The following is an 18,355-nucleotide window of genomic DNA, read 5'->3' on the forward strand; positions in this document are numbered from 1 at the left end:
AATCATGAAACCACAATGAGATACCACTTCCTACCCACCAGAAAGGCTATAATCAGAAAGATAGGGAATAAGTATCGACAAGAAGAATGTGGAGAAAATGAAGCCCTCATATGTTGCAGGTGGGAGTGTAAAATGGTGCAGCTGCTTTGGAAAACAGTCTGGCAGCTCCTCAAAAAGCTAAACACAGAGTTACCATATGACCCAGCAACTCCACTCTTAGATACATAACCCAAGAGAACTAGGAACACATATCCATTCAGAAACCTATCCATATTGATACTCATAGCAGCATTATTCCTAACATCCAAAAAGTGGAAACAGCCGACATATCCACCATCAGAAGAACCAATAAATAAAATGTGGTGTTCACAGATGATGGAATACTATGCAGCCGTACAAAGGAATAAAGTACTGACAGATTCTGCAACATGGAAGAACAATGCTAATGGGTACAAGGTTCTCTTGTTGAAAGGCAAAAAATGTTCTGGAAATTTTTTTTTAAGAATTTATTTATTGGGATCCCTGGGTGGCGCAGTGGTTTGGCGCCTGCCTTTGGCCCAGGGGGCGATCCTGGAGACCTGGAGACCTGGAGACCTGGGATCGAATCCTATGTCGGGCTCCCAGTGCATGGAGCCTGCTTCTCCCTCTGCCTATGTCTCTGCCTCTCTCTCTCTCTCTCTCTCTCTCTCTCTGTGACTATCATAAATAAATAAAAATTTAAAAAAAAAGAATTTATTTGTTTGTTTGTTTATTTGACAGAGAAAAAGCACACACAAGCAGAGGGGCAGAGGGAGAGGGAGAAGCAGACTCCCCACTGAGAAGGAACCTCAACATGGGCCTTGATCCCAGGACCTCGGGGTCATGAGCTGACCTGAAGGCAGATGTTTCACCTACTGAGCCACTCAGGTTTCCTCAAAAATGTTCTGGAATTAATTTTAGTGATGGTTGCACGATTCTATAAGCATACTCAAAAAACACTAAATCCTATATTTTAAATGGGTGAATTGTATGGTATGTGATTTATATCTCCATAAATCTGTTTTAAAAAGTTAGGAATGAAACTAATGCAATTCATTACATTAATAGTCAAAGCGAAAATACATGATCATTTTGATTGCTCTCCAAAGGATTAACATTCCACACACTCTTATTTTAAAACAATAACAACAAAAAGGGGCAAATCTCCCAGTAAACCAGGAATCAAAGTCATCTCTTTCAGCATGATAAAGAATATCTATCTAAAGTTAGTAACAAAAATATACCTAATGATAAAACTTTGAAGTTCTATCCAATGCAGTAAGACAGGAAAAATAAAAGTACAAGTATTGGGGGGGGGGGGGAAGAGCAAAAAATCCATGATTTGAGGATCACAGTTGAATATGAAAAAATCCAAGAGAAGAAAATTAACTGGAACACTATGCAAAATACTTTAAAAAGTTCAGTGAAGTTGCAGGTTGCAAAATACTTATATAAAAATCGAGCTTTTCTGTATGTCAGCCATCTGTCGGAAGATAAAATGAAAAAGGAAAAAAAAATCCCCTTCATAATAGTAATCAAAATTATATGGAAATTTTGATTACATGGAATCAACTTTCCTTTAAAGAGTGTGAGGTTAAAATAAAGACATTTATATACTCCATAAAAGGACATAAGAGAAGATATGAATAAATGGAAATGTTCAACAGTTCTGGATTGTTAGGTTTAAAATTGTAAAGGTATCTACCATACACCTCTTAAAATGGCTAAAATTAAAAGACTGACCATATCAAATGCAGGCGAGGATTGGAAATTGGTGAAATTGGAACACTCACACTGCTGGTGTGAATGTAAAATGGTACAACCATTCTGGAAAATAGTGTGGCAGCTTCTTAAAAAGTTAAACATACACTTCCAATATTATACAGTCACTCCACTCCCAAGTATTTACCCAAGGGAGATGAAAGCATCCGTGCATGCAAAAACGTGCACAGGAATGTTCACAGCTGCTTTACCTGTAATAGCCAAAAATGAGAAATGACCTGAATGTCCATCAGCAGGTAAATGGACAAAGGGTGCTGTTTCCACACAATGGAAGAGTATCAGAAATAAAAAGCAGTGAAGCGAACTACTGATGCACGTCACATCACGGATGAATCTCAAGATAATTGTGCAGACTAAAAGAAACCAGACAAAAAAAGAATATGTACCATATGATTCCATTTATATAAAACTCTAGAAAGGCAAGCTAATATAAAATGACAGAAAGGGCTCTCATGGAAAGGGGCAGGAGGTGTGGGAGGAATTACCAAGTAGCATTAGGAAACATTTGGGAATGATGGATAGGTTCTGTATCTCGATTGTGGTGATGCCTTCATAGGTACACACATATGTCAAACTTACCAAATTATACTCTTTAAATATGTTGATTTAATTTAATTTAATGAATTTCAATTAGAACTCAATAAAACCTCTTTAAAATTTATCTAGAAGAAGCGACAAGAAACACACAATTTGTGATTTTATTCAGACTCACATTCTACCCACCTCACATCCTTACAACCCTAATAGAGATGTTTAAATAACCAAAGCATTAAGTACAACGGTCGAGCTGATATGGTAACAATTTAAAAAGTGTAAAGCTATCCATTGTCACCGAGTTTAGTTTAAGAAAACTGCCGTCAAATTATCCAGGGCATGTGTATTGAGGTTTGACAAACCTACCTAAAGCCTATGCATACATGTATACATATGTAAGAATAGCAATGAGAATAACTGGAAAAGAACCAATGTGAAAGAATCAGTAAATACTGAACCCACCAGACACCAAAATGCACTAGCCAAACAGATAGGAAGTGGCAGGAAAATGGACAGATCAGTGAAACAAAACAGAAAATCCAGGAAACAGATCCAAGTTTATAAGAAAACGTAAGCATTTAATAAATACGGCATCTCAAATCACTGAGAATGATTTTTTTTTCCCAATGATTGTCACTGAATAACTGGCTAAATATTTGATGAAAAAAAAATAAGAGATCCTTACCTCACACCATACGTCACAATTAATTCCAGATGGATGAAAGATTAAAATATATGGCTTCGAGTTCTGGCAACAAGGTGGACTGAGCTCATGCAGAACCCCCTACCATTGCAAACATCTAGAAATACTAGATGAAATGTAATTTTAAAAAATATTTAATGCATAGCAGATCCCACAAGAAATAAAAGGAAATCCCCAGGTGCTGGAGGAAATAAGAATCTGAAAGCCAAAGTATTAAGAGAAACGTTGAGACTGTGGTGACCAAAGGAGTATGTGTGAGTGGAACTGGATGAGACAGAGAAAAAGATCAGAGGAAAGAAAGCCTGGTTATTTGACCTGGAAACAGGCCTTCCTGGCTCTGGGCTCAGGTTTTAGCATCCATACATGGAAAAGAGATGAGGCCTTTGGTCCTACAAGGCCAGGAGTTACCAATGAGACCCTGCATTCTTTCCTTTAACAAATACTTAGTGAGCACCTACTATATGCCAGGCCCCTCGTGAACAACACAGACAAGGACTCTCACCCTTACGTTAACTTATTTTCTAACAAGTGTTAAAGGGAATAAGTGGCAGGTTGGAAAAGACAGTTAATAAATATAGTAAAGGAGTAAATTATGTAATATGTTTAAGGTGGTAAGTGTTATGGGGGGAAAGGAGAAAGTAAGAAAAGGGTGATCGGGAATGTGCACGTGCGCCCGTGCATGTGTGTGAAGGAGACAGACAAACACAGATGAGGGAGCTGTCTTAGGATATTATTAAGTAGGACAATCGGGGCCAGCTGCAGCAAGAAATGACAACTGATCAAGGGACCAAGGAAGCCATTCATTTGAGTATCTGGCAGTGAGAACCACCAGTAAGAACAGACTAGGGGCTGGGGAACAAGACAGGGCAGGGAGACCAGCTGGAAAACCAGTAGTGATCCAGGCCCGGGAAGGATGGAAGGAAAAAGCGTACTCCTCACTTGATAAAGGAATGCCCAGGATGATTCATTAATGGAAAAACCAGTCCCACCCCAAGGATACCTCCAAGATGTCTGGCAAAGTCAACTCAATAGGGATACTCCGGAACTAAGACCAGCAGGATTTCCACAAAATCCCCCCAAAAAGATAAGCTCACGGTCGGACGTTACAAAGCAAACAAGGAAATCATTCCCATGAGCAAAAGGTCAGCAGACAAAGCAAGCGAGATGAATAGTACCCCCAAGAAGCTGAGATCATCCATCAGACTAAAGAAGACTCTAGGATATGTTAAGCAAATAAGGCTGGCTGAGCAAAGGAAGGCGGGTCCTGAAGAGTACATACAGGAGGATTTCAATTATATAAAGTTCAAGAGCAGGCAAAACGAAATCTACAGTGCTAGAGGTGGTACACCTCGGGGTGGCGATTTGGAGGACACACGGAGGAGGCCTTCTGGAAATATTTTATTTCTTGATGGCTGAGCTAATTACACAGGTGAGTTGACTTTGTCAACATTCATCCAGCTGCACACGTGTGATCTGAAGAGAGGAGACTGGCTCGCTGACACGCAGGAGGGCCAAGAAGGAATGCATCCCAGGTCTTCCCCTCCCCAAGTGGAACAGCTGGTGGAGAAGGAGAAGGTGGGGAGGAGTGGGGGGAGGACAAATCCCTGGTAGTCTTCAAGTCTTCATCCCCAGAGCCCGGCCAGTCTTTTGAGGGACTCCCTCTGGAACAGAGAGGTGGGTCACACAGCAGAAGAAGCCTCAGGTGGGAGGCTCATTCCGCTGTAACTATCAAAGCTGAAGATGGTCTTCATACTCCAACTCCTCACTTTGCAGAAGAAAATACCAAGACCAGGAGAAGTAAAGGGAATCTTTGCCCACAGTATTGTTTTCTGGGACAGGGTATACACGGATTAAAGATGAGAGGCAGCCGGGCACAGTGGGGAGAAGCAAGACCCCGGGGCCTACACCACCTAGATTCTCCTTTGAACCCTACTGCCTGCTAGCTGTGTGACCCTGGGGCAGGTCCCTAGGATCCCGTGATTCCACTTCTGGATACGCAGCCAGCGGAAATGCATTCACACATGCACAAGTCCAAAGACGTGGACGAGTAAGTGCACAGCAACATCATTTGCAATAGCTGGCATGCAACAACCACCCAAGTGTCCGCTGTAAATGGAACGGGTGACTAAAGTGTGTTACGTGTACACCACAACACACCGCACAGCCATGGAAACTCATGAGACCGCTCGGAAATACACGCCACCGAGGAGATGCAGAGCAAAAGAAGCCAGAACACGATTACACTTAGGCAGAGCTCAAAACCAGTCAAAATCAACGTATGGCGGGAAGAAGGTGTGGTGAGGGAGAGGGAGCCCAGGGCAGCTTCCAGGGTGCTGGTGTGTTCTGGATGTGGGTGCTCATCAACAGTCCTAGAGCTGGGATCCAAGTGCATTTCTGTATGGATGTCGCACTTCATAAAGGAATCTACTGAAGACTAATAATGAGAGAACCCACGTCACAGTCTGTTGTGAGGGTCAGACGAGGTAGTATCTGCACAGTGTCTACAGCAGAGGACAGCAGCAGAAAGGGTGGGTGATAGACGTGTGGGTTGATAAAAGCCCAAAGTCGGGGGTGCCTGGGTGGCTCAGTTGAGCATCTGCCTTTGGTTCAGGTGATGATCCTCAGGTCCCAGGATCAAGCCCCGCAGAGCAGGGAGCCTGCTTGTCCCTCTCCTTCTGCCTGCAGCTCCCCCTGCTTGCACAGGCTCTCATGCTCTCTGTGTCAAATAAATACATAAAAATCTTAAAAAACAAAAAAAAGGGATCCCTGGGTGGCGCAGCGGTTTGGCGCCTGCCTTTGGCCCACGGCGCGATCCTGGAGACCCAGGATCGAATCCCACATCGGGCTCCCGGTGCATGGAGCCTGCTTCTCCCTCTGCCTGTGTCTCTGCCTTGTGTCTCTGCCTCTCTCTCTCTCTCTGTGTGACTATCATAAATAAATTTAAAAAAAAAATTAAAAAAAAAAAACAAAAACAAAAAAAAAAGCCCAAAGGCGAGGACAAGTGCTCTGCCTCTGGGTCTCCTTCCTGTGCCCCTCCTCTGAGTCCCCCTGGCAGCACGATGCGAGGGCTCCTCTCACTCCCCGGCCCCCTGTATCCCACCGGGGTCTTGCACAGACCCTCAGCACACCAAGGGCACTGAATCCAGGCACCCAGAGGGGCCCGAGGTGACCCTGTGGGTGGAGCTGGAGCTGTAACCCAGGCAGCGTGAGGCTGGACATGGCCTGTCTCAACCACACATCGTGCTATTCCATATTATCATTAAACAAAGAGCTTGATCATAGAAGGAAATAATTCCTCTGGAGCAGCAAAAGCAGAACACACTTGTCACTCAAATGTGGGTCATGTTCTCCTGCAGGCATCACTGACTCCAGGAGAATGGTCAGCCCTCCCACCCTGGTTCTAACAACAAACAGGTGTGAGAAACACAGCAAAGCCCTGACCCTTGGATTTTGGGGGGTCACGATGGCCAATCTGCCCGAGAACAGGGTCTCGGGAGGGCTGGTTTCTGTGGATGGGGCGTGAGCAGCACTTGTCCTGCTCGCATAGCGGGGAAGGCCGGGCCACTCTCTCCCCGTGAACTCTCTGAGCCACGGGGTCTGAGCCACAGAGTGAGGCAGGGTTGGGTCTGGGAACGGAGAGTTGGCTGGGATCAACCTGCCCACCTCGGAGGTCTGGCTTCGGGGAGAGGAAACAGGCTGGCCGCAGGACACGGGGCAGGGTGTCCAACAGCCCTGCCCTGGGGCGTGCGACTCAAAGGTACTTTGATGTTTCGGGTGCCAAATCCTGGATCTGTAAACACAATGTGTTTCCTTTTTCATGCTGGGGTTGGAATCATGGGTTACTGTTTGGCCCAAATGGCAGCAGAGCACCGAGGGAAGTGGCCCAGGCAGGTCTCACAATGCCACACAGATGGGGCTCAGGGGGCGAGGGCCCAACTTCTCAGGTGGGAAGAGCCCCCGGGAAGCCTCATGCACCAGAGCCCCGACCCCTAGCTCTCCTAGTCCAGGGGAACCTGCCTGGGAGCCTCGGAGCTGAGCCTCCTAGAAGACACTCTTTTCAGGGAACCTGGTCTCTCACGCTCTTGGCATGGGAGAAAAAACAAAACAAAACAAAACACTACAACAAAGCAAATGCGTGTGGAAAATGTGTTGCAGTGGACTGCAATCCAATCCTCCCACAGTAGAGGAGCCAAATCCAAAACCCACTTCCTCTCCAGACCCTCTGCGCCTCCTGTGTCCGGGGCGATCGGCAAAGTTCCTCCCTTGGAGGGCCCAGCCGTGTTCACGGGTTAGTACACGTGTGCAAGCATCCGCCCTTCCCACGCACGACCTCCCCCAAAGAAAGTGCATTCTACCTGCAGGGAGGGCATCCCCATTTTTACACTTCTTTACTTCCCAGGCCCAAGAGAGCGCCCGCCGCCGGGACCATTGATGGCTCCAGAAGCATCCACTTCCAGGGTACTCCTTCTCTGCATGCTGGGGGAGCTGGGGAAGGTCTTCTGGGGACAAAGGTGTCACAGAGTGTTCATCTCCTAGGCTAATTCTAAGTGATAACGGCTGTCCAGGGTATTATACGGAAAAGGATTCCCATACCCTAAGCCCACCTCTGACCTTAAGAGAACAGAGTACTGTGATTGATTAGCAATGTCTGCCCTGGTTTCAGAATGGGGGAGCGGTGGCACCATTGCTAAAGACTCACCATGGCCACCCCAGGCAGGAACGGATGAAAATGAGAAGCCCTGATCTGATGGTGGTAATCAGGCAGGCAGAAAGTGTCCCTCTCTTGGGGACAATCCCCTAACTATGGAACGTCATGCAACATACAGGTGCTCTGGGAAACTAAAAGAGCTCTGTTTTCATTTCCTTGTTACCAAAGGCTCAGTTATTCAAAACCAGCCCATTTAAAGGTCCCTGCAGTCCTACAGATGGTCGAACTCAGGTGTGGGGCCTCTGGAATGTGTGAGAATTGCACATGACAACCAATACTCTCTTTCTTTCCCAGGCAGAAAAGGACCTGGGAGGAAAAATCTAAAATTTTATCAACAGCACCAACCAGAAAAGGGCATGTATGGGCTCCAATGTGGAGCTCGACCCTGTACCCAGGGCGCTGATACCTCAACCCACCTTACCCAGGCCAGTCCTGAATCCTGCACAGAGACAGACTTCCAGCACCTTCTTCCTGGCTGAGTTGGGTAGATTCCTAGGTTATCAGAGGATGGGGTGCACTAGGGTGCTCACTTTCTGCCTTTCAAGGTTCTCACCCAGCAAATTTACTTTGCCCCCTGAAAAGCCACCCCTTTAGACAACCTGGAAGTCCACCACACCCAGCAACATCTGTCTTCTGGATCTCCTCTACACGTGTCAACGCACCACGACACGAATTCATTTCCCCCTAACTATAGCTCCTATGCTCGTCCCGATGGCAGGAGGCCCAGGGAGCTCCAGGGATGACTCCAACATGGGCAGAGCCCAGAGCACACTTCTCCAGTCCCCAGAACTTCTGAATCACTGGTACACCTGTCCCCCCCGGTGACATCTGCTCTTGTGCCCTGAGTGTCCACGGACGCCTCAGACAAATGCCTATCGGGAAGGAGGTATGGGGCAGGCACTGCAGTATCAGAAGAGGAATTCTCAGACAGGAGGCATCCCATGCTTTGTCCATCACATGACCACAGCCCCTTCGCAAGGGGTTCCCCGTTCCCGCCCCCACCCCCAGACGGGCTGAACACACACCTAGCGAAGGCCTCCCAGTTGCTGGAGATGGGAAGGGAGCATTTCCCTCTACAGGCCAAGAGCTGACACTGGGAATGAGTCCCGGCCTTCTGACATGGGGGAACAGTCACATCAACTATACAATGTTCAGAAGGCCAATCAAGATCCAATTCGGGGGGCACCTGGGTAGCTGAGTGTCTGCCTCTGGCTCGGGTCCTGATCCCAGGGTCCTTGGACCGAGTCCTGCAACAGGCTCACCACGAGGATCCTGCTTCTCCCTCTGCCTGTGTCTCTGCCTCTCTTTGTGTGTCTCTCGTAAATAAATAAATAAAATCTCAAAAAATAATAAAAATAAAACAAAATAAAATCCAATTCTGAGTTCACACAGGAATGCGTTTTGGGGGCAAGAGTACGGGAATGCAATGCAATGCAATGCAGTGAGCTCGCTATGTTGTGCAACACAGGTCAAAGCCCAGGACTGCAGACGGCGGAAGGACTGGCCCAGGCAGCTCACAGGCTCCAGGTGCTATTCAGGAAAGCCATCCCCCTCCCACCCCCCCACCCCCGAGCTGGTTATAAGACAACACAGCTTTTATGTGATCTGCCTTTGAAACAAGCACTGGGGACACCCCCTGTGTATGTGATGGCCTCACTGACTAAGCCAATATGTGCCCTGCAGACCAGTCCACACTTAGTTCTGTTGGTGTAAAAACTCCCCGTTGGTGGCAGGGACATCCGTTTTTGAGACGCTTCCGTTCCTGGTGGCGACCTGATTGACTGAAACAGAGCCCACAGAGAGCACCTAGTACAGTGGCTGGCACTTAGGAGGGGTTTGTGGTCTGTCTTCAGGATGCCACCTGACAGCCGCCCTGGGCTGACACTGTCAACTCTGCAGTTCCCTGGCTACCTAGGCCAATGCCACATCTTCCGAGGCTGCAGAGACCACAGGGACTGCTGCGTGTCTTTCCAGACGACAGGCAAAATACCGTGGGCCACTCTGCAAGTATTAGGCTTAAATCCGGAGCATTTCAAAAGCCCTCTGAGACCTCCGGTCTCCCTCTAATGAAAGGCACTGCAGAAACCCAAGGTATGATTATCACTTCTGAAAGGCAGAAAAAAAATACTGGCTCACAAAATATCTGTACTGGTGCATGGACAGATAAGGCGGTTTTATAATCCAGTTCCCTAGGGAGCCATTTATTTTGGTGAGGCCAGTGTGCATAGCAGACACTGTAGAAGCCATCAAGATAACACGAATAACAACCCAGTGGACTTTTGAAGTGTAAACATAAAAGTCTATTAAGAATACAATGTTGGTTTAATCCCAAGACAAAAAATTTACTTAATGAAAAGCACAACTCATCTCAAGAAGGAGATATCTATACCAGCTGTGAGCAGAAAATGAGGGGATTCCTTCCAGGGAACATCTGAATCTCAACCCACTGCCTTTCCAATATTTACTCTGGACATAAAGTCTCAAATACTTTTCCGAGGATCTCATTTTTCTACAGGAGGAGGAGGTCAGAGAGAAGTCTGGGCAGGGCCAAAGGCTTCTTGGCAAAGCCTGAAAACGCACAGACCCGCCCTAGAAGGTTTACCCTGACACAATTCTGTCTCCCTTCTCTGGGTAGAGTAGGGAGCGGCCTCATTGCCCACCAGATGCTGGGGAGAAGCCCAGGAGAGACCCTCACTCCAGCTGCTGAGTGGGGGTGGGGGTGGGGTGGGGGTGGCCCGAGATCACCAATGGCCAGTGTGCTAACACACATGAACTGCACCTATCAGGTGTATGCTACCAGCCAGGGTCTGCTGCTAAACTCTTCTCCTTAACAACACTTCTCAGCCCACTTCCTAGATTTTTTTCCTATGTGTTCCACAGAAGCAAGGGAGGTACAGAACACTAGGGAAATGGAAAAGGCCTTGTTAAAGAGGATTTTCTGACTACCAGCTCTGTGTCCCCACCTTTGAGAGAGATCAGAGCCCCTGAAATGAAGAAGAGGCTTGCCCATCACCAACACTTGCAAATGCCAAGACCCAAAAGAAAGTATTTAAGCCCTCTTCACTTATATTCCTGACTCCCAGCTCCCACAGGACCTGATGGCTAAAGTAAAGGATTTTTTACATACAATTCATATTTATGTACATATGAACATAATTAATACAACATAACATAATCAATACAATGAGGGAACCATCTCCAATTCTACCAGAAGTAACAGGTTGTGCCAATTCTCTCCTATACATGGATATGTAACTACCACCCACCCACCGATCCATCCATCCATCATCCATCCATCCATCAGTCCATTTTCTGTGGAGTCAACATGAAGGATGCAGTAAGACAAACCATAAACACCCAGCTCCACCACCTACTAACCACATGGCTTTGGGAAAACCATTTTAATGTCTCTAGGTTATGGTTTTCTCATCTGTAAAATAAGTGCAATCATACTGCTTATTATTAGCATAGTTGCAATGATTAAATGACTAATATAAGTGCTTGGCAAAAAAAAAATAAGCTCTCAAGAGTTAACCACCATAATGATGATAATTATAATAATTACTAAGACTATAAAAATACTCACTGATCTACAGCTACGTGCCAGGCTCTAGACTAAGGAGCAAATAATTTTAGCCTTCTGATTTTGCAAGAGTCTTTAGTGGGGCGTTGGATTTCTCACAGCAACACTTCCAATACAACCCGCCCCCTTCCTGCCAGGGATGATGGTAGGCCAAAGCGTGAGAGCCATTTGCAGCATGAGGACCCCCCCCCCCCCACCTCCCAAAGCCATGTTTAAACAATTACCAGCATTATGTTGCAGGTACCCAAGACCATAGGAGGCCAGCCCAGCACGGTGCTCATCTTGCAGAGACGTCTTTTGTGTGGGTTTTGGGTTTCAGCTGGGCAACGCAAAGCCATAGAGTGAGTCGCAAAACGAGTTTTCATAAGCTCACCCTGTCACAAACCAGGCAGGGGTTCATGCTGACATCCCCACAGTAAGATTAAACAGCATGCTTCGTCAGGCACTAAATACTAACACAGCTCCGACGTCAGGCGGACACTGATTAAAACTGATGTCAATAATTTATGAAACACAATATGGTCTTCAGATGCTCTTTTGAAAAAAAAAAAAAAAAACGAAGGGGGAAGAAAGGGGCCTAGCAACCCAGGTGGTTTAAAACTGTTCATGCATTTTCCCTTGAATGTACACACACCCCCACCATGCATGGATGCTTCTTTATGCGATGAATGTAAATGCACATGTGTATAAGAGCATGTGAACACTGCTGATACATATGGGCGGAAGAAAGTATTTAGTTATTCCACTGAGAGCTGTCGAGGCTGTAACGTTATACATGGTCTTGTCTTTCATATTGTTTCGAGGGTTTTTTTCTTCCAGAAGAAATCCAAAATTGCATTTAAAATAAAATTGGGCTTTACGCAAGTTCACATTTATTCCATGGAGACCCAACCTTGAAACAGCACCAAAAAAGAAAGCTTGACCAAAGGAAACCTATAGGATGCACACATTTCTTAGCAATCCGAAAGTACCTCGGCCTCATCTAGAACTAGGTAGGCAAAGAAGAATATCCAAGTCTTTTTAAATTTTGGAGGTTTTCTTCGGTGGGGAGCCGAAGGAGAGCCACGGGGCAACCTGGGGAAGGATGCCATTTTAGTCTGTTATAAACCACTGTCTCATTATTTTATAAAGGCAAAGACAAAATGGCACAGGGATAATGTTTCATTTTTTATCAAGACTGGTTTTTGGAATTAAAAAAACATCCTTCTTTACTCTGCCTTCGTTGTAAATAATCTGGGTAGCTTGACTTTATATGTCAACAGTGTGAAATTCACAAGATGGGATTATGTTGGGGGGGAAAATCTGAGCCGCTGATAGTACAAAAGTTAGTGTTTGAAGGATTTATTAATGCTTTTTTTTCCTAGCACAGTGCCCTGTAGTGTCTCAGAACACCTGTCAAATACTAATTCATTCACATATCTCCACTACAGGGCCTTTTCATAAAAAGCTCGACCTTTAATTGTAAATCACTTCTAAATTGTCTTTGCTGGCTTTCTCTTTTGCGGAATGATGGAAAAATCACTAAGACTTCAATTAAGACTTTATGGGAACTTCAACCTGACGTTCCAGGGGCTGTAGCTACAAGATATCAGAACATCTATTCAAAAAGGAAACTATAAATAACTTTAACTTAGTTGAATTGGCTTTGCTTTTATGAGATGACTGAATAATTGGCAAGATTTAAAGATACTTTAACTACTGAGAATTAAAATAACTTCAGTAAAAACCAGAAAATATTGTTAGCCGATCATTTGTCATGCAGATTACGTACTCATTAGACCTAATTAAACTTTTTGAACAAAAAAAGAAAAAAAAAACCACTTACTAATTACATTAGTTAATATGTTGATTGCTCAATTTGGCTGTTTTTTAAAAAAAAAGCAGTCAATCCAATTTGTGCACATAGTTAACGCTTTGGTCAAAAGACAAAATCCTAAACTACAGAGATTATTTCAAGTGCATGACCATTGTTACAACAAATACGGGTCCGTCTCCACATCCAAAGTGACAAGGAGAGATGGGGGGAGTGGATGGTGAATCTGAACAATACCAAGGCTGAGCCGAATCTTCGAGGCAGTACAGTGTTACCGCAAGATCTAGTTTATTCACCTCAATGTATTCACTTGCATTTGTCCAATTAAACCCTGCTGTTGACAACTCGAAGATATCTTTCATACCGCACAACCGTGGGAGGCCCTTTAAATGTCAATAAAGGGTTTTGACGCACAAAAGGAAGCAAAGAAAAGAGGGAGGGGGAAGGAGAAGGAATGGGAAAAACCAACATTTCTAAAGTAATGGAGCAGATCAAAGCAATTTTATTCTCAAAGACCACTAAGTCAGGGTCTAACTACTCGCTCTCACTGCCGAATCCTGCAAAGTCTCTTCAAACTGGGCAACCAGCGCGCAGTGCCTTAAATGAGGGGGATGAACAATTAGGTCTGCAAAAGCGGGACCCGGTGCAAAAACATGGAGGCCTGCGCCATGCAACAGGCGGTGCAGCCAGCCGTCTTGCAGCCCAGGACGTGGGACTGGGCCCCAGTACCCACCCGGCTCTCCAAGGCATGTTTTCCATTCGCTTGCTCAAAAGTCTGCATCCACAGTCATGAGGCACAAACTATTTGACAACAACATGACACAATTAATCAGAACCAGACCTCAAAACGTGTGTTTGTGGGGACCAGCAAACTTAGCCATGTGCCTCTGACCCGGGAAGGGGCTGAAGAAACCCTGCCCGGCTGCCCCGGGGGGTAGGGGGAGGGCCGAAGAGCTATATGTTCACAAAAGATGCACCCCGAATGGCCTTATTTATGGACTAAATAATTTTCATTTAAATAGAACGTGGGATTTGGACATTGAAATCTCATACTGGAATTCTCTGGCATTCCTCCCCGACACCCCCACTCCTATTTTGGGGTGGTTGTTTTTTTTTTTTTTTTTTTTCCTGGGGAGAAACTGATGCCTGAGAGTTTGTACAGCAGCAAAGTTGTACAATTCAGAAATAGAAATGGATCTCTCTCTCTCTCCTTTTTTTTTTTTTTTTTTTTAGCCTCATTTCTGACCCCACAGTATTCACCAGTGCTGGTTTTGTCAGATTTCTTTCAGGACTTGAAACCACATTAAAAAAGCGAGAAGCTGGACCCTGGGTTAATTCAAAGCTGTTCCATTTCACCTAACCCTGACGCTAACACACACACACACAAAAACTCTGATATACTTTTCTGGTCCAGGATTGAATTATTTTAGAATAATTACTGAACCCTTCCTTTGTCATCTGTAGATAATAATTCATTTAAAGCACCTCATTCTTTTGCTAACACAAATAGGCTGTTCCAAAAGGGAGGCGGGGGGGGGGGGGGGGGGCGCGGTTTCCGAACCATAAAGACAAATGGCCGGTGCAGGAGTGATAGATATATTCGTCGGGGTGCTGACCTGGCCCCAAACTGCAAATCCCTTTGCCATCTCCCAAGGGATTTGTGGTCGGTCGTGGGGCTGGAACTTCCCGGGAGCCTGGCCGGGGTTCCCAACTGCGCGCCCCGCTGCAGCCCCGGGAAAGGCGGGGAGGGCGGGCAGGGTACGGCGGAGGTGGATCCCAGGGTCCCGCCACACCGAGGGTTAAGGCGAAGCACGTTTGCATTTGAGCCCGGAGTCAGGGGGACCCGGCAGCAAGTTTTCTGCAAAACCCTCTCCCCCCATCCCCCCCGCGCCGCAGCGTTTCTCCGGCTTCCCGGCTTCGCGGAGCGCACGGGGCGCAAACCCGAGCATCCGAGGCCAGCGCCAGGCGAGCCAGTGCGCCGGCTCCCAGCCCTCCCCCGGCCGGGCGGTCCGCGAACGCGCCCCCCACGGTCCCCGCCGCATCCACGCGGCCCGCACCCCCGCCCGCCGCCCGCCGCCCGCGGCCCCGCGGCGCCCCCCACTCACCCACGCACTCGTTGGCCTCGCGGGCCGTGGCGCGCTGCCAGGGCCGGTCGTAGTGGAACGGCTTGCAGCGGTCGCACTCCGGGCCGGCCGTGTTGTGCCGGCAGTCGCACACCAGGCTGTCGTCGCGGTCGCGCACGCAGCGGGCAGCGTGGCCGTTGCACTTGCAGCGGCCGCCCACCTGCAGGTCGGACACGGCGTAGAAGTACGAGTCGCGCGCCAGCTCCGAGTCGTCCTCGTTCTCGTCGCCGAACGTGTGCAGGCGGCTGAAGGCCACGCGGATGTCGGTGGCCGTGACCCAGTCCTGCAGGACCGGCGAGTTGTCGAAGTCGTGCGCCGAGGGCCGCCCGTCCAGCGTGCTGAAGGCGATGAGGCCGCCCGAGAGCGGGCGCATGTCGGTGTGCGAGTCGGTGCACACGGCCTCCTGCTCGTTCTGCTTGGTGATGGGCGCGCGGTGCGGCCGGTTGTACATCTTGCGGCACTGCGTGGAGTAGAACTGGAAGGGCACCCACGTGCGCCCGTAGTCCATGGACTTGTAGATGGCCATGGACTCGGGCCGCGGCGAGCAGAACTGCAGGCTCACGTAGGTCACCTCGAACTTCTTGCCGAGCGACAGCGTGAGCGTGACGTTGTGCGGGAACTGCAGGTAGCTCTCGGACTGCCAGCACGTCAGGTTGTGCGGGTTGTTGAGGTCGGTGAGGAAGGCGGGCGGGTGCGCCTTCTTGGGGTCCGACGCGTTGCAGAGGTGGCAGGAGCGCAGCCGCTCCTCGCCGCGCTCGCTGACCACGCAGTAGCGCGCCGGGGGCCGGCCGCAGGTGCTGGACACGCGCACGTCCTTGCCGAAGGCCGCGTTGACGAAGTCCGGGATGCAGCGGCGCGGGTGGCCGTTCTCGTCCGAGCAGGGGTCGGGCTGCGCCGCCTGGCCCGAGAACACGCTGAGCCCGGGCCCGCCGCGCACCGCGCCCACCAGGCACGCCACCGCCGCCAGCGCCGCCAGCGCCTCCCACACTGCGCGCATCATGCCGCGTCCAGCCTGCCCCGGCCCCGCCGCGCCGCGCCGAGGAGTCGGTCCGCCCGCCGCAGAAGGCGCCTGCGGAGAGAGGGGAGCCGCGCTCAGCCAGCCCGCCCGCGCCCTCCGCCGCCTCCCGCCCCACCCCCGCCCTCCCCGGAGGGCGGCGAGCGGGGGCGCGGGCGGGCGCCGGCTTCCGCGGCACCAACCCCGCGGCCGCCCGCCCGCCCGCCCGCCTCGCTCCCCACGGGCCCGGGGCCGGCGGATCCCGGGCCTCCCCGAGCCCAGCACCGCCGCCCCGGCCCGGAGCCCGGAGCCCGGAGCCCGGAGCCCGCACCGCCCGCGCCCGGACCTCCCGGCCGCCGCCGCCTCCACGCCGCGCGAGGGGCCCATGCCCGCGCCCCGGGAAGCCCTCCACCCGCACGGCCCGCGGTCCCTCCGGCTGGCCCAGACCGCGTCCCCGCCGCACAGTCCGCGCTCGGGACTTTACCTCTGGCGAGGGCAAAAGAGAAAGAAAAGTTTGCCCGGCCCCGGCCGGGAGCCCGCGCGCCGGACCGCGGAGAGCCTCTCGCTCGCGGCCAGCAGGCGCGTCCCGCCTCAGCGCGGGCTTGCCAGCTCCATGCCCGGCGCGGCCGCCGCTGCCCCGGCCCCGGCCCCGGCCCCGGCCCCGGCCCGGCCCGGCTCGGCCCCGGCCCCGGCCCCGGCCCCGGCCCCCGCCGCCTGGCTCGCTCGCCGGCCCGGGTGACGCCGCTCCCGCCGCGCTCCGAGGGCCGCCCAGCCCGCGCCCGGGGCGCACACACACTCACGCTCGCTGGCGCGCACTCACACACACGCACGCACGCCCCCGAAGGCTCCGCCGCCGCCGCCGCCGCCGCCGCCGCCGCCGCCGCCGCCGCTCGCGCCGGGAGTGGGGGGAGTGGGGGGGGTGGGGGGAGTGGGGGGCGGAGGGGAGCGCGGGGGCGGGGGGCGGGGCCGCCGGGCGGGGCGCCGGCCAATAACGTCGGCGAGCAGCCGCCCGCTCGCGAGCAAAGTTTTAACCCCGGGAAAGAAGAAAGTTAAAGGCGAGCGGCCCGGGACGCGGCGCGAGCGGGTGGGAACCGGGGAGCCCGGGGAAGGGCGGCGCAGACAAAGAGCAAGCGAGGCGAGCGCCCGGGGAAACCCCGGACGGGGGGGGCTGGGCCCGGCGAGCACCCCACGCGGGGAGGAGGGGCGGGCCGCGGGCTGTCAGCCGCGCCCCGGGCCCCGGGCCCCGCGCCGCCCTGGGAGCCCGGCAGGTTTCCGCCGGCCCCACGCCCGGGGGAGCCCGCGGGCGGCGGGGCGGGGGGGGGAGGAGAGGGGAGGGGACGACGTGCTCCCTCCGGGTCCCAGCCAAACACATCTGTGTTTGTTTTCTTTGCTGCGCCGAGGTCGGGCCTTCCTCCAACCCGGCCTGATGGCCCCGGTGGCACCGCGCGCAGGGCTGTGCCCCCGTGGGCGGGCAGCCGGGAATCGGGAGGAAGAAGAGGACCGGGGAGGGAGGGGCGGGGGGAAACCTCGGCCTGCTCACCCCTTCTTCCTGAAGCCCCCCGCCCCCGGGGCGGGCGAGGAGGGGCCGCCCCCCTGTCCCCACCCCGATTGTCATTCTGCGGTCGGCCTGCCAACTGGGAACGCGGCTCCTTGCGTGCCCGTGCCCGGGGACGCTGCGGTGGGCTGGAGGCTGGCGATGGGCAAGCAGCCGGACGGCCCCTTGGGCACGGGCCCACGACCCTTCCAGACAGGTCTGCGAGCCTCAGGCTGGGGGAGGAGGAGCAGCAGCCCAGCCGCCCCCCCCCCAGGTCCCCCGAGTCGGGCTTGTGTTTTCAAGGGTGTTCTGCCCTGCACTATGTCACGAGAGCCTCACTACAGCTTTGCAAAGGTAGGTCTTCGCTCCATTTCGCAGATGAAGAAACTGAGGTCCAGAAGCTTGCCCAGCATCTCCCAGCTAGTAAACAGCGAGCAGATCCCGGCATAGAAACCGGGGATCTTTCCTGGCCTCCTTGACAAGTGGATCATAATCCCATCCAATTATAGTCTCAGGGGGCATCCTTGGGGCCACCCAGCTTCTCTGTCTTGCCTCATTCTCTG

At 51.2% G+C, this 18,355-nt stretch overlaps 1 protein-coding gene across 4 annotated transcripts in view; it reads right to left on the bottom strand.

Annotated features, from left to right (window-relative positions):
* The window catches only part of NTN1 (netrin 1), a 188,130-nt gene that overhangs the window by 154,824 nt on the left and 14,951 nt on the right, over window positions 1–18,355 (bottom strand). Inside the window, exons 1-2 of one of the 4 annotated variants that reach the window (XM_055306704.1) lie at window positions 17,059–17,127; window positions 15,247–16,333 (exon numbers count right to left, since the gene is read on the bottom strand). In XM_055306704.1, the coding sequence (XP_055162679.1) occupies window positions 15,247–16,264 (1,018 nt within the window). In that variant the 5' untranslated portion in view covers window positions 16,265–16,333; window positions 17,059–17,127. Of the gene's footprint in view, window positions 1–15,246; window positions 16,334–16,742; window positions 16,873–17,058; window positions 17,128–18,355 lie in introns of those variants that run through there. The other 3 variants (XM_055306707.1, XM_055306703.1, XM_055306705.1) reach the window with 3 other exon arrangements.

This window comes from Nyctereutes procyonoides, unplaced genomic scaffold (genome assembly GCF_905146905.1).
Source record: "Nyctereutes procyonoides isolate TBG_1078 unplaced genomic scaffold, NYPRO_anot_genome, whole genome shotgun sequence".
Lineage (NCBI taxonomy): Eukaryota > Metazoa > Chordata > Mammalia > Carnivora > Canidae > Nyctereutes > Nyctereutes procyonoides.